The sequence below is a fragment of the Microcaecilia unicolor genome, chromosome 4 (genome assembly GCF_901765095.1).
Source record: "Microcaecilia unicolor chromosome 4, aMicUni1.1, whole genome shotgun sequence".
Lineage (NCBI taxonomy): Eukaryota > Metazoa > Chordata > Amphibia > Gymnophiona > Siphonopidae > Microcaecilia > Microcaecilia unicolor.
In genome coordinates, this window is record NC_044034.1 from 356,526,961 (window position 1) to 356,541,428 (window position 14,468).

Genomic DNA, 14,468 nt, shown 5'->3' on the forward strand with positions numbered 1-14,468 from the left:
CCAGCTAAGTAGCACTAAACTTCCTTAACAGTATGAACATCAGAATAAAGACCACGGTGACATCATTGTTTTTTGGGGGCTTGCGGATGCTGTGTTGTTCATTTCCTCTGGTCTTGTTCCCTGGTGGCTGTATCAAAACTTCCCTGTTCATTTCCCAAGTTGTTAGCCCTGCTTTCAGCAGACTTTGTGCTCTCTCATGGTCCCTGCCAGTCCTGAACTGGTCTTCTCTGGGTGCACTTTATGTCTGATAGATGTCAGAGGAGTAGGGTTGGGACTGTTGAACTTATTCTACCTTTGACCGTGAGAGGTACTTTGACACCAGTGTCCACAGGAGGACGATTGGTTAATTATTGCTATGTTAAGGTCTGGGGGAGAGAGGGCCCGGTCAGGCTTCAGCAATCACTAAATGGTTTTGATCTGAGTGAGAGATACTTGTCTTTGTGATTAATGGACTTTACCACCGCAGAAGATTCCTGCATTACTGAAGATCGAGACTGACTAATGCTTGAGTCTCAAGCAGCGCTCTGTGGGGCTTTTTTACTAAGGCGCATAGACGCCTACGTGCGTACAGCTCATATCAAATTAGAACTACCACCCAGCTACCGCGTGCCCTGGGCGGTAATTCTAATTTTTACGTGTGGTCAAAACGCGCAGCAGAAAATAAGTTGTATTTCCTACAGCGTGGCGCTAACCGGGCGGTAATCAGCAGTGTATGCACCCTGACGATTACCACCTGGTTAATGCATGAGACCTTACCGCCAAGTCAATGGGCAGCGGTAAGGTCTTGGGCCCAAAATGGATGCACACCAATTTTTATTTTGACGTATGGCCATTTTCGGCCCCCCAAAAAGGCTGAAAAATGGACCTTTTTCACGTCTAATACACATGCCTACACTAGCGCAGGCCAGTTTTTGGCGCCTTAGTAAAAGGATCCCACCCCCCCAGTATGTCAGATCAGGCTAAGGATACTTAATGATTTCCACAAGCAGTTATGGAATAAAAATGTTGAAATAAACACATTGGGGTCGATGTTCAGACCGCGGGAGTTAGTCAGGCCTGCCTCCTACGGTTGGCCCTGAGCTCGGATATTCAGGATACAGTTTTGATGTAATTTTTGTATGTATTACTTTTTGGGTATCTGTATTCTACTTGTTTTTTTTATTTATTTATCAATTTTAATATAACAGACTCAACAAGAGTATCAGAAATACAAGGAATAATAACACTCCAATATAATTATATAATCAATTCATTTCTTCAGTCTATTGACCAATAAACTTTTAAGGTAAAATGATCCAAGATTAGGAAAAAGAAAGTAAAAATGAAATTTTTACAAGTAATTAAATATCACACTATTGTTACTGCTATCAAAAAGTGTCTCGCCTCTTAGCCTATCTAGCAGTGTCGTCTGGTACTTCAATTGTCACATTAACATCCTCTTTAGAAACCAAAAAATCTATCAACTGTTTTGGATCAAAAAACTGAAACATTTTTGTTTGATACACAATTCTACATATACAGGGAAATTTTAGAATATAGTCGGCTCCTATGGCGAGAGTTCTCTGGCGTAGTGCCAAAAAAGCACCTCGCCTTTTCTGAGTTTCTCTCGCCAGGTCTGGGTATATTCTTACTTTTGATCCAAGAAAAGGTTGTTTGTAAATGCCTAAATGAGAGTCTCAAAACCGCGTCCCGGTCCATTTCTAGTGCAAAAACAACCAGTAATGTTGATCTTTGAGTTACTACCGCCAACGAAGATTCTAGAAATAATGTCTAGTTCATACCATCCCCTCCATTGTGTTGAGGAGAAGAATTCTCCACACGATTTTTATTTGGCAAGTATTGGGCCCGCACAATAGGGGGTAATGATTCACTAGACATACCCAATATCTCAGTCAAGTATCTTTTTACCGTATCAATGGAGGAGATCTAGGAAAGTTAGTAAATCTTAAATTCAGTCTTCTTGATTTATTCTCTAAGTATTCCAAATGCCGTGTCATATAACTCCTGTCTTTAATCATAGAATGACTAAAGACCTCCAAGGATTGTACTTTTTCTCCAATTTTCTCCACTTGAGAAACATTATTAGTGATTGTTTGAGCCTGCTGGAGGGTTACGCTTGATAAAATCTTTATATCTGATGAATTTTTCAAAATGTGTTGTTGTAAAGAGGCATGCAGAGTGGCATTTAAGTGCCAGAGTGCTTCCAATGTCACCACGGGAGGTTTTTGAATTATACCTGCTTCTAAAGCCAAAGGGGGGGCGTTAACAATCTTGCTCAGGGTACTCACGGCACCTTCTTCCACCGCGGTCGTTCCTGAGCCCTCCAACGGCGTTAGCAAGTTCCCTTGCTGGATTTGCCCTTCCCCCTCTGGAGAGAGCAAAGCAGATCTCGCTTCGCCTTCCAAACCACTTGGCTGTGGGGGCGCCGCGCGCTCGACGGGGCTGAACGAGACTTCATCATCACTGCTGGCCAGCCCACTAGTGTCGGCCTCGACAGCAGGGGAAGAGACGTGATTTGGACCCAGAAGCAGCCCGAATTGCTCCAGAGTCGGCTGGGTCAAAAGGTGGGTCCCACTCTAGGTAGAGGGAGTCTCTCGGGTTTTCCCTCTCCGCTTTCCCATAATGGGAAATCAGTTCCTTCTCTCCTGCCGTATACCAGGCAAACGAGCGCGTCTGGTGCAGTTAACGTCTCAGGCGGCCATCTTGGATCTATCTACTTGTTTTTATGTTCTCATTTATTATGTTGTTTCTGTAATATGTAATTTGCTTAGAGTTTTAAGATAATGTGGAATATAAATATTTTTATTGTAATTATAATAATAATTATTATTATTAATGCCAGGCCATTTCCAGTGATTGGCATTGAATATCTGGTTTGTTTTGGGCCGGTTTAATAATAACCGGTTAAGTTGATATTCTGCACTGGCCGGTTAAGTTCAAAGTAGGCAAAGATAGCCTTACTATTTTGGTGGCCCAATTTGGCTGCCAAACTAAGCCAGCAATATGCTGAATGTTCGCAAATAGCCTATAGACAGTTATCCACTAAGCGTTAACCGGCAATATTCAGCAGGCGATAGCGGTCACCTGCTGAATATTGCCGGTTAAGTCAAATATGACTGGCCAGGAGCCATTCCTGGCTGGTTAAATGGTTTTAAATATCGGGAGGATTGATGTTTTTGTTAGTATCAGGGCTGTAAGTAGGGGTGATCACTCAGGGTGCAAAGCCCTTTGGGGCAGGAAAAAGGTGGGCTGACTGTGAATAAAAGGTCAGGAGTGTCTCAGGTTGGGAGGTTGCTGGAAAAACTGAGGAAAATCATAAGAGATCTACAACCTATACTCCAGGAGGATGAATTACTGAAAGAGATATTCCCATCCCCACCAGTACTGGCCTTCCGACAGCCACCCAACTTTAAAACACAAGCTAATCAGAAGTAAACTTCCATCACAGACTGAAAAGGAACAGAAGGGCACACTTCCCTGTAATTTATCCAGTTGCAAACTATGCCAAAATATTTCACAGGACCCCACAGTCATCCTCAAAGGAAAGATATTCAACATAAAGGGATCTTTCACTTGCTCACCTTCCAATGTGGTATATATCATTCAGTGTAAAAAATGTAACGTAGGATGCTATATTGGAGAAACAGGCCAGATGCTTAAGACAAGATTCAATTTACATAGACATCACATGAACAATACAGCCAGTAGGGCCCCCACCCCGGTGGGACAGCACTTCACAGAACCAGGACACTGTACCAGTGATTTCACAGTGAGAATCCTGAAAGGTAACTTTAAAACCATACAAGAACGTAAGACCTTTGAAGTCAGAATGATTGAATATTTTAACACCCAACAGAAAGGACTTAACAAGGATCTGGGGTTCCTAGCCCATTATAAACCATAAAGCTGTATGTCTCTGTTGATCACCTCACCCCTCACCTATCCACACCCATACTGTTAGAATATCAATGATATGCTTTGATGTCCCCATGCATACCTACTACCCACCCCCATCCTCCCACCCTGTCAGACTGTCATAGTAATGCTTTGATGTTTCTCTTATATACGCTATCTGCTACCACATTTGCTTATTTCCGATCTGACGAAGAAGGGCAACCTTCGAAAGCTAATCAAGAAATGTATTAAGTTATGTCCAATAAAAAAGGTATCATCTTATTTTCTTTTCCATGTTTTATTTTGTTTGATTTCTATTGATAACCTTAAGAGTGGACTAACACGGCTACCACACTCCTCTACTCAGGTTGGGAGAAAAGAAGGTAGAGAGCAAAAGGAAAAACAAGGTTAGAGAAGAGGAGTAGAGGGAAAGAGGACACAAATAAACTTGCTTGCCCCCCGGGGCACATGGATGGAAATTTTATAATGGGACATGTAGTGTAAGCCAGGGGCGTAGCCAGACTTTGGCGGGAGGGGGGTCTAGAGTCCGAGGTGAGGGGGCACATTTAGCCCCCCACCGGCGCCGCCGACCCCCCCACCATTTTTGACCCCGCTGCCGCCACCACCTTTGACCCCCCCCCCCCGGTGCCACCTCTTTCGACCCCCCCCTTCCCGCCGCCACCAACCCTCCGCCGCCGTCTCCGTCGGGTACCTTTGCTGGTGGGGGACCCCAAGCCCCGCCAGCCGAAGTCCTCCTCTTCTGGCGCGGCCGCGTTGCTGGCTGATGTGCAAGGCTTCATTCTGGTTCTGTGAGTCTGACGTCCTGCATGTACAACGTGCAGGACGTTGGACTCACAGAACCAGAACAAAGCCTTACGCCAGAAGAAGAGGACCTTGGCTGGCAGGGGTTGGGGTCCCCCGCCAGCAAATGTAGGCGGTGGCGGGGGTTGGTGGCAGGATGGGGGGGAGAGAGGCTCGGCGGCAGGGGGGTCCAGGGCCAAATCTACGGGGGCCCAGGCCCCCTTGGCCCCATGTAGCTACGCCCCTGGTGTAAGTGTGTCTCCTGATACCTATTTTAGATAAGTGTTATAAACAGAAGAAGGCGTTTACCTGGGGGATCAAGATGGCATTGGTTAAGGAGGGGGGAACAAAATTGTGTCAGTTAAGGGCATATGAGAGTGACCTCCTGTGAATTTTGACCACTGAATCTCTTTGACATGCTTGATTTTGCCCATTTTGGTATGGGGGGAAACCCAAAGCTTTACCCATCAGAGTCTGGGAAAACCTCTGTGTTGAAGGAGACGACGCTGGATAATTTCGGAGTCACCTACGCCCCAGGGACATTTCCTGTGTTGGAGGCAGAGAGCAGTGCTGGTGAGATTTCTCTCAGCCCTGACCAACGCACAGCCCCTCACGACCTGGAAGTGTTGGCATCACAGGAAAGGGGTGCAGTGGTGAGCTTGACCCACTGCTACATTCCCCCTCCCCCCCAGCATTGGGGCGAGTGGAAGCTCATTGTCAGCTGCTCTCCTGGGAGGGACCTTCGGGTGAGAGTCTTGATCTGCTTCCGTTGGTGCCATGGGGGTGTGAAGAAACTTGCTGTGATAATGTTGCATGCAATATGGGAGGCTATTCAGGAATGTAGAGTCTCTATTGCAACTGTTTTGAATAAAAGTGTGGATAAAGTTAATTCTAATGTACGTTTACCAGCTGGTCATACCCAGGATTTAAGTTGCCAGTCCAAACGTCTTCAAGAGATGGAGGGAGTAGTTTTCAAGTTGCAAGAAGTTCAAACGAGTGTGATTAAGGATAAAGAGTTCATGAACCGAAAAGTGGAATTCCTGGAAAATCAGTTAATGAGGAATAATTTAAAACTTTTGAACTTCCCCGTGTCACCTATGTTCCAATGGAAATGCTTAAGAAATATTTTAAGGTAATATTGGGATTATCTGAAGAAACTATCGGGACTCATTTTCGAAAGAGAAAAACGTCCAAAAAGTGGCATAAAGCACCATTTGGACAGATTTTTTCGCAAAACGGCCAAAATCGGTGGCTAAGAAAGCAAACAGAAAGTTAGGAATTATTAGGAAAAGAATGGAAAACAAAAATAAGAATGTTATAATGCCTTTGTATCACTCCATGGTGTGAGCGCACCTCAATTACTGTCTGCAATTCTGGTCACCGCATCTCTAAAAAGATGTAGCTGAATTAGAAAAGGTACAGAGAAGGGTGACAAAAATGATAAAGGTGATGGGACAGCTTCCCTATGAGGAAAGGCTAAAGTGACTAGGGCTTTTCAGCTTGGAGAAGAGACAGCTGAAGGGAGCTTTATTTATTTATTACATTTGTATCCCACGCGTTCCCACTCAAAGCAGGCTCAATGCGGCTTACATAGTAATAGGGAATACAGAGTATTGTTGGAGAGGGCAAAGGTTAAATATACCCGAATGACAGAAGAGATGGGTAGGTAAAGATAAGCAATGGAGAAGGGAGTGAAGTAGGAGATACAGTCTAGGTCAGTGTCGTTAGGTAGATGGGTTCATAAGATTAGTCTGGGTCGATATGATAGAGGTCTATGAAATACTGAGTGGAGTGGAACAGGTAGACACAAATCACATGTTTACTCTTTTTCCAAAAATACTAGGACTAGGGGGCATGCAATGACACTGCTAAGTAGTAAATTTAAAACAAACCAGAGAAAATATTCCTTCACTCAACATGTAATTAAACTCTGGAATTTGTTGCCAGAAAATGTTGTAAAAGTGGTTATTTAGTAGGTTTGGATAATTCCCTAAAAGAAAAGTCCATAAATCATCATTATTAAGATGGACTTGGGAAAATCCACTGCTTATTTCTAGGATACACAACAACTTGTTGGTGGCACGAAAATTGCTCCGTGTACAAATTACTGTTTGATAAAGGGACGTCTCATAGATACACACAGGCACTGAGTATCACGCTACTAGCGAGCTTCTAATTTTGTGCCAGTTTTTATAATCATTGATTGCCCCCAGCCTCCGATAGTGCACAAAACTTCCTACACATTCGTTTCTAAAGTGTATTTAAATATGTTTGTGCCAAGTTTTTATATTTTTATATATATTTTTTTCGTTTTACTCTATGTATAATCCGTGTAATTCACTCCTGCAAACTCACGGCAGCAATATAGTTAAAAATTTTTTTTAAACTTATCTTCACACTGCTTAAAGCCGCTATTTCATCTGGTCATAATGCGGCGTTGAGCATTGAGCACTTCATGGATATCTCTCAACTGCATTCAATTCCACTCCGGTATACATATAATCCCGACAGGAGCCTGTTTCGCATTTAACCGCTTTGTCAAGGGAAACACTTGTATACTTCAACAACAGATGATGCAGGCCAAGGATAAGCAGCATAAAATGTATTGTACTGTTTTGAGATCTTGTCAGGTAACTTGGATTGGCCACTGTTGGAAACAGGATACTGGGTTTGATGGATCTTCAGTCTGTCCCAGTGTGGCAATGCTTATGGTCTTATATTCTTAATTGCTGCATTTAGGTGTGAGCCGTTTTGTCTGCCATTCAACAGGCGTAAGTGATCGCACCTAAATTGTTCCAGATTGAAATCCACAAGGAACTCTGCATTCTTTTTTATTGCTCCTTCCCTTCGGAATTTCGCTCCCTGCTGAACTTAGGTGGACAGTTCGTTTCTTCGCTTTAGGGCTTCTGGAAAACCCACCTTTTAACTTTACCTTTTCGTCAGGTACTCTGATACACAGTGGCACGCCCAGGCCCTCACTTTGTCCCTTCCCTGCCCATCCCCCTTTTTTCTTTCTCGCTGTCCTTTGGATACATTGTCGTTCTTTTCTTTTTCCATTACTGTATTAATTGTTAGGTTTTGTAAACAGCTTTGATTCTTGCTCTGACAGGTGGTATATGAAGTACAAAATAAACATAAGCATACACTCAAGGCACTTTCTTTTCTGAGCACACTCCCAGAACCCTTATCCATACTCTTATCACCTCTCGTTTAGACTACTGCAACTTGCTTCTCACAGGTCTCCCACTTAGCCATCTCTCTCCTCTTCAATCTGTTCAAAATTCTGCTGCATAACTTATATTCCACCAGTGTTGTTATGCTCATATTAGCCATCTCCTCAGGTCAATTCATTGACTCCCTATCCATTTCTGCATACAGTTCAAACTCCTCTTATTGACTTACAAGTGCATTCACTCTGCAGCTCCTCAGTTCCTCTCCACTCTTATCTCTCCCTACACTCCTCTCTGGGAACTCTGTTCACTGGTTAAATCTCTCTTATCTGCACCCTTCTCCTCTACTGCTAACTCCAGACTCCGTTCCTTTTATCTTGCTGCACCATATGCCTGGAATAGACTTTCTGAGCCGGTACGTCAAGCTCCATCTCTGGCCATCTTCAAATCTAGGCTAAAAGCCCACCTTTTTGATGCTGCTTTTAACTCCTAACTCTTACTCGCTTGTTCAGCACCCATGTTTTATCATTCCCACCTTAATAATTCCCTTATCTCTTATTTGTCCTGTTTGTCCTAATTAGATTGTAAGCTCTGTCGAGCAGGGACTGTCTCTTCATATCCAGTGTACAGTGTTGCGTAAGTCTAGTAGCGCTATAGACGTGATAAGTAGTAGTTTAGTAGTCTTTGGGATTATGGAATCTTGCTACTCTTTGAGATTCTGCACAGAATCTTGCTATTGTTTGGGGTTCCAGAATCTTGCTACTGTTTGGAATTCTGCACAGAATCTTGCTACTCTTTGGGATTCTGGAATCTTGCTACTCTTTGGGATTCCGCACAGAATCTTTGACCTTATCCCTTATTTGTCCTGTTTGTCTGTCCTAATTAGATTGTAAGCCCTGTCAAGCGGGGACTGTCTGTTCATGTCTAGTGTATAGCATTGCATATGTCTGGTAGCGCTATAGATATGATAAGTAGTAGTAGTAGTAGTAGTCGTCTTTGGAATTCCAGAATCTTGCTACTTTTTGGGATTCTGCACAGAATCTTGCTAGTCTTTGTCCTTATCCCTTATTTGTCCTGTTTCTGTCTGAATTTGATTGTAAGCTCTGTCGAGCATGGACTGTCTCTTCATGTTCAAGTGTACAGCGCTGCGTACGTCTAGTAGCGCTATAGAAATGATTAGTAGTAGTAGTAGTCTTTGGGATTCTGGAATCTTGCTACTCTTTGGGGTACCAGAATCTTGCTACTCTTTGGGATTCCGGAATCTTGCTACTCTTTGGGATTCCGGAATCTTGCTACTCTTTGGGATTCTGCACAGAATCTTGCTACTCTTTGGGATTCCACATAGAATCGTGCTACTCTTTGGGATTCCACATAGAATCGTGCTACTCTTTGTCCTTATCCCTTATTTGTCCTGTTTGTCTGTCCTGATCAGATTGTAAGCTCTGTTGAGCAGGGACTGTCTCTTACATGTTCAGGTGACAGCACTGCATACGTCTAGTAGCACTATAGAAATGATAAGTAGTAGTAGTAGTGTGACCATTATAGAATACTGACTTAGCGCTCACTTTTTGGGTGCCAGAATTGTGGAGCCCTGTATAGAAGTCCTTCCTGTGTGCTCACACGGATGCTTTGCCCACACTCCACCCCTGTACACACCTACTAGCAAAGTACAGTCCATCATGACAAAGCGTGTGCTAAAACGCCGGGTGGAGATCCACAAGAGGGTCATTTACATGTGAAAATGACTTTATAAACTTACTCCTAAAATCTTACTTATGGCTCTGATTATTGTACCAACGTGCTGGTATTTTACTACTACTATTTAACATTTCTAAAGCGCTACCAGTGTTGCGCAGCGCTGTACAGTTAACAAAGAAGGACAGTCCCTGCTCAAAGGAGCTTACAATCTAAAGGACAAAAAGTGCAGTCAATCAAGATTGAGGCAGTCTAGATTTCCTGGATAGAGGTACAATGGTTAGGTGCCGAAAGCGACATTGAAGAGGTGGGCTTTGAGCAAGGATTTGAAGATGGGTAGGGAGGGGGCTTGGCGTATGGGCTCAGGGAGTTTATTCCAAGCATAGGGTGAGGCGAGACAGGGCGGAGTCTGGAGTTGGCGGTGGTCACACCGCCTCTAATTAGTTTTTTTGTGTACAGCATTTCTGTTATGGGTAACTATGGGGGTGGCATGCTCAGAAAGGGTAGGAAACCAGCTGTCTTCTGTATGAAAAATGATGGTCCCTACTGGCCTTCCTTGGAAGAGGTATGCCCCTCTTACCATATGGCAATCTAATAACTCCCAATTGTTTACCCATTTTAGAGCTATTGGGTACCTTTCTTCAAGTATTTTCTCATATTGCCTAAACAAACAAACCCAGTTCCCCCATAAGATAACATTTACTTCACAATTATTCTTCCAATGGTTTTCAATAACTTCCAAGGCAATGGAGACTAAAAGATCAAACAGACATTTTGTAGATTTCGGAATGGTAGCAGAAAGAATTAAAGACCTCCAAATAATTGTCCTAAGCAATATTTCAATATTGACTTCAGAATGTCCAAGATTTTTTGCCAGACATTTTTCCATAATACTTGTAAATTGGAACATTCAACGATCAAATGAGTCACAACCCAACTGAGTCCTTACAAAAGTAAGAGTCAGTCGAATCCTTCCTGCTTTTCTTTCACTTGAGCGGCTTCTGTAAGGACCAATAGAAGTAAAGTAACTGTGTAACTGATTTACAAGTTGAACACACACCACACTGCCAAAAACATTCACTCTTGTCAGAAAATCCTGTAAATCAAACTCCCACACTTGCCGTGTACCTAAGCAAGCTTTTTTGGTCAAACTTTGAAAGTATTTATAAATGGGAGACGCTGCACCATTTTAAGCCAAACGTTTCCCAAGAACCAGCAACTTCTCCTACATCCACATTGGAACCCGAAATCGTTCACTACAGCTGAACCCACACAGAAAACTGGTTATTTTGAAGTTCATATTCTTTCTGTAACATCTGAAAAGTTTTGAATTTACCATTACAGGATTGTTATATGTTTCTGTTTGTTTGAAAATCCAGATTTCTCTAGCCCAGTGGTTCCCAAACCTGGTCCTGGAGGCACCCCAGCTAGTCAGATTTTCAGGATATCCACAATGAATATTCGAGAGAGATTTGCATGCATTTCCTCCAGTGTATGCAACTCTCTCTCTCTCATGAATATTCATTGTGGATATCCTGAAAATCTGACTAGCTGAGGTGCTTCCAGGACCAGGTTTGGGAACTACTGCTGTAGCCCATTACACTGTTGTCTGGTCAGTCTGAGTTTAAGTCATATCACGTGCAGATGTGTTTACTCTGGGTTTTATTTTTGCAGGCTTCCAGTGGGAACTACTATTTTATTCCATACATTGTAACTCCATGTGCCGATTATTTTTGCTGTGAGAGCGATGCTCAACGCAGAGCCTCGGAATACATGCAGCCGAACTGGGACAACTTACTGGGACCCCTGTGTGTGCCACTGGTGGAAAGGTTCATCGTTCTCCTAAAGGACATTCACATTACTTCGTGGTAATCTCCCATATTACTCTTGTCTCGCAGACATTTGGCCAGAGCTTGATCTTCATCAGGATAATATTAAAATTCATATAACCTTATTTACTTCTTCACGGAAAGCTTGGCAGATACCTGGGCCTAGAAGAATAGCAGCCAAAACTGTGATACAATTTAGAAGTGTTTGGGCAGAAAACACTGGGCTAGATTCAGTAAATGCCTCCCAAATTTAGACACTGTTAAGATCCACACTAACTCCTGGATTCGATATATGGCTTTGAGTCGCGTGCAGAGACGGGAGAGTAGCGTGATCAACAGGACGCTTCCAAGAAAAACCAAGGAGATGACAGGTGACAAAATATTCTTTAATAGTAGATAAGACTCGACACGGCATTGTGTTTCAGTGAACAACGCCTGCCTCAGGAGTCTGTGCAAAGTATTCCTATGTAGACGCTGCCAGAGAGATCTAGCAAGCCAATTCAAGCCTTTAAAAAGACTAATGAATGGTAAAGAATGTCAACAAATCTGGAGCAGGATCGTTTCCAAAAGGAATCAAGCTAGAAAAAAACGCTGTGTCGAGTCTTATCTACTATTAAAGAATATTTTGCCATCTCTTGTCTCTTTGGTTTTTCTTGGAAGTGTCCTGTTCATCACGTTACTCCCTCGTCTCTGTACCTCCTTCGTAGCGGATCCAGTTTCTTCACTTCTGTGGCTGACTTTGAGTTGCGTGCACAGTTTAGACATGTGTCCACTTTGCGAGCACAACTTGATTAACGAGCCAATCGGTGCAGATAATTGGGCAATAACAAGCCATTATCAGCACTAATTGACAATAATTAGAATTTACGTGCACACCTTTTCAGGCATATTCTCTAAAGAGGTGTGCGTGAATTCTAGTGCATGGAGCTGAAAGGGGGCGTGGCAATAGGAGGGGCATGTGCGGGTCAGAGGCATTCCTAAAATTTGTGCGCATAGTTATAGAATTATTGGGATCCATGCCTAATTTACATGTGGGAATTTACACCAGATTGTCATTGGTGTAAATGGTTGCTCTTAAATGTAGTAATTCCCGGCACTAAGCGCTATTCTATAAACTGTGCCTAACTGTAAGGCATGACCGGTGAAATAATACCATTAGTATACAAGGGGAACAAAAAGGTACTCGTGGGATATCCAGAAAACAACATACAAATCCCACCTATCTGAATGCTCAAATAAATTGTGGAGGAGTGGCCTAGTGGTTAGGGTGGTGGACTTTGGTCCTGAGGAACTGAGTTCAAGTCCCACTTCAGGCACAGGCAGCTCCTTGTGACTCTGGGCAAGTCACTTAACCCTCCATTGCCCCATGTAAGCCGCATTGAGCCTGCCATGAGTGGGAAAGCGCAGGGTACAAATGTAACAAAAATAAAATAGATACTATTGGACATTCTACATGGAATGTTGCTACTATTGGAGATTCTACATGGAATGTTGCTAGTCCACTAGCAACATTCCATGTAGAAGGCTGTGCAGGCTTCTGTTTCTGTGAGTCTGACGTCCTGCACGTATGTGCAGGACGTCAGGCTCACAGAAGCAGAAGCCTGCGCGGTCACATTGGTGATCTGCAAGGGCCGACTTCTACATGGAATGTTGCTAGTGGAATAGCAACATTCCATGTAGAATCTCAAATAGTAGCAACAGTGGAGGAATGGCCTAGTGGTTAGGGTGGTGGACCTTGATTCCCACTTCAGGCACAGGCAGCTCCTTGTGACTCTGGGCAAGTCACTTAACCCTCCATTGCCCCATGTAAGCCGCATTGAGCCTGCCATGAGTGGGAAAACGCGGGGTACAAATGTAATAAAAATAAAAAAATAAACCGTAAACCAAATGGGTGTGGAGTCAATATGAGCACACTCTCAAAATCAAATAACAAAAAATGACCCACTAGAATTTCAGAAACAGAGGAGTAGGTTAATCAACAGGACGCTTCCAAAGAAACCAAGGAGACAAAGAATAGGTAGTAAAAATTTCCTTTAATAGTAGAAAGTAAGACTCGACACAGAACCATGTTTCGGCGAGAAACGCCTGCCTCAGGAGTCCACAATTTAAAAAATAGGTAAATATGAGTCCATCAAAATGCATATAACAAAGTGGAGTAGATGGATATGCAATTATTTACATATTAATCTGAACAGTAAAAACATATATAACCATCTAGAAACACATATAAAGGTATATAGAAGACACAAAATCTGTGTTTTAATCATGTGAGCCTATAAACACATGTTTACGTTTCTTTTATTCTCCATATTATTACGTTTTAGATGCTTTTATATACCTAGATACTCCAACAGACTGATTATTTGGTAGATTTTACATTTACATCTGTGCAGTCCACACAGAAAGGGCCAAATGGTGCAAATAGAGGTTACTCACAACACACGTGAAAATTCAAGGCCACTCTTTTTTGAAGGAGGAAAGGGATGTCATCCTACTGTGGCAACTGGAAACTGTATTTCTTAGCAGACCACAGTGAAAATGTAATCACCAAACCCCAAAACCTCCCACTCGAGATTTTAGAAAGAAATTTTTGAGGTTTTTCTTCAAAATGTTTTTTTGCAAATTAATATTGTATAAATCAATTATGTTCTGTATTCAATTTCAAACACAATATCAGCTAGCACATTTGCTTATTTCCGATCTGAGGAAGAAGGGCAACCTTCGAAAGCTAATCAAGAAATGTATTAAGTTATGTCCAATAAAAAAGGTATCATCTTATTTTCTTTTCCATGTTTTATTTTGTTTGATTTCTATTGATAACCTTAAGAGTGGACTAACACGGCTACCACACTCCTCTACTTCCAAACACAATATCAAAATCGGTCTCGTGCTTCATAACAATTGCACAATCTAAAGCCCCTTTAGACCATATCCCACAAAAAAAAACGGGAACTTATCTTAATCCTGCAGTATCCACGTAGCAGCAACAATGTTAGGAATCTGCTCAGTCTGGTCCCAATGAACCCGTTTCGCTGTAGCTTCTTCAGGAAACCGACTGTGAACAGGCTGCATGGTCTCG

General features: G+C 42.7%; 1 protein-coding gene across 3 annotated transcripts in view; it reads left to right on the forward strand.

The window, feature by feature from the left end:
• Positions 1–14,468, forward strand: part of MAP3K15 (mitogen-activated protein kinase kinase kinase 15) — a 223,385-nt gene that overhangs the window by 99,518 nt on the left and 109,399 nt on the right. For all 3 annotated transcript variants that reach the window (XM_030202273.1, XM_030202274.1, XM_030202275.1), the window contains one exon: positions 11,235–11,428. In XM_030202273.1, the coding sequence (XP_030058133.1) occupies positions 11,235–11,428 (194 nt within the window). The remainder of the gene's footprint in view (positions 1–11,234; positions 11,429–14,468) is intronic.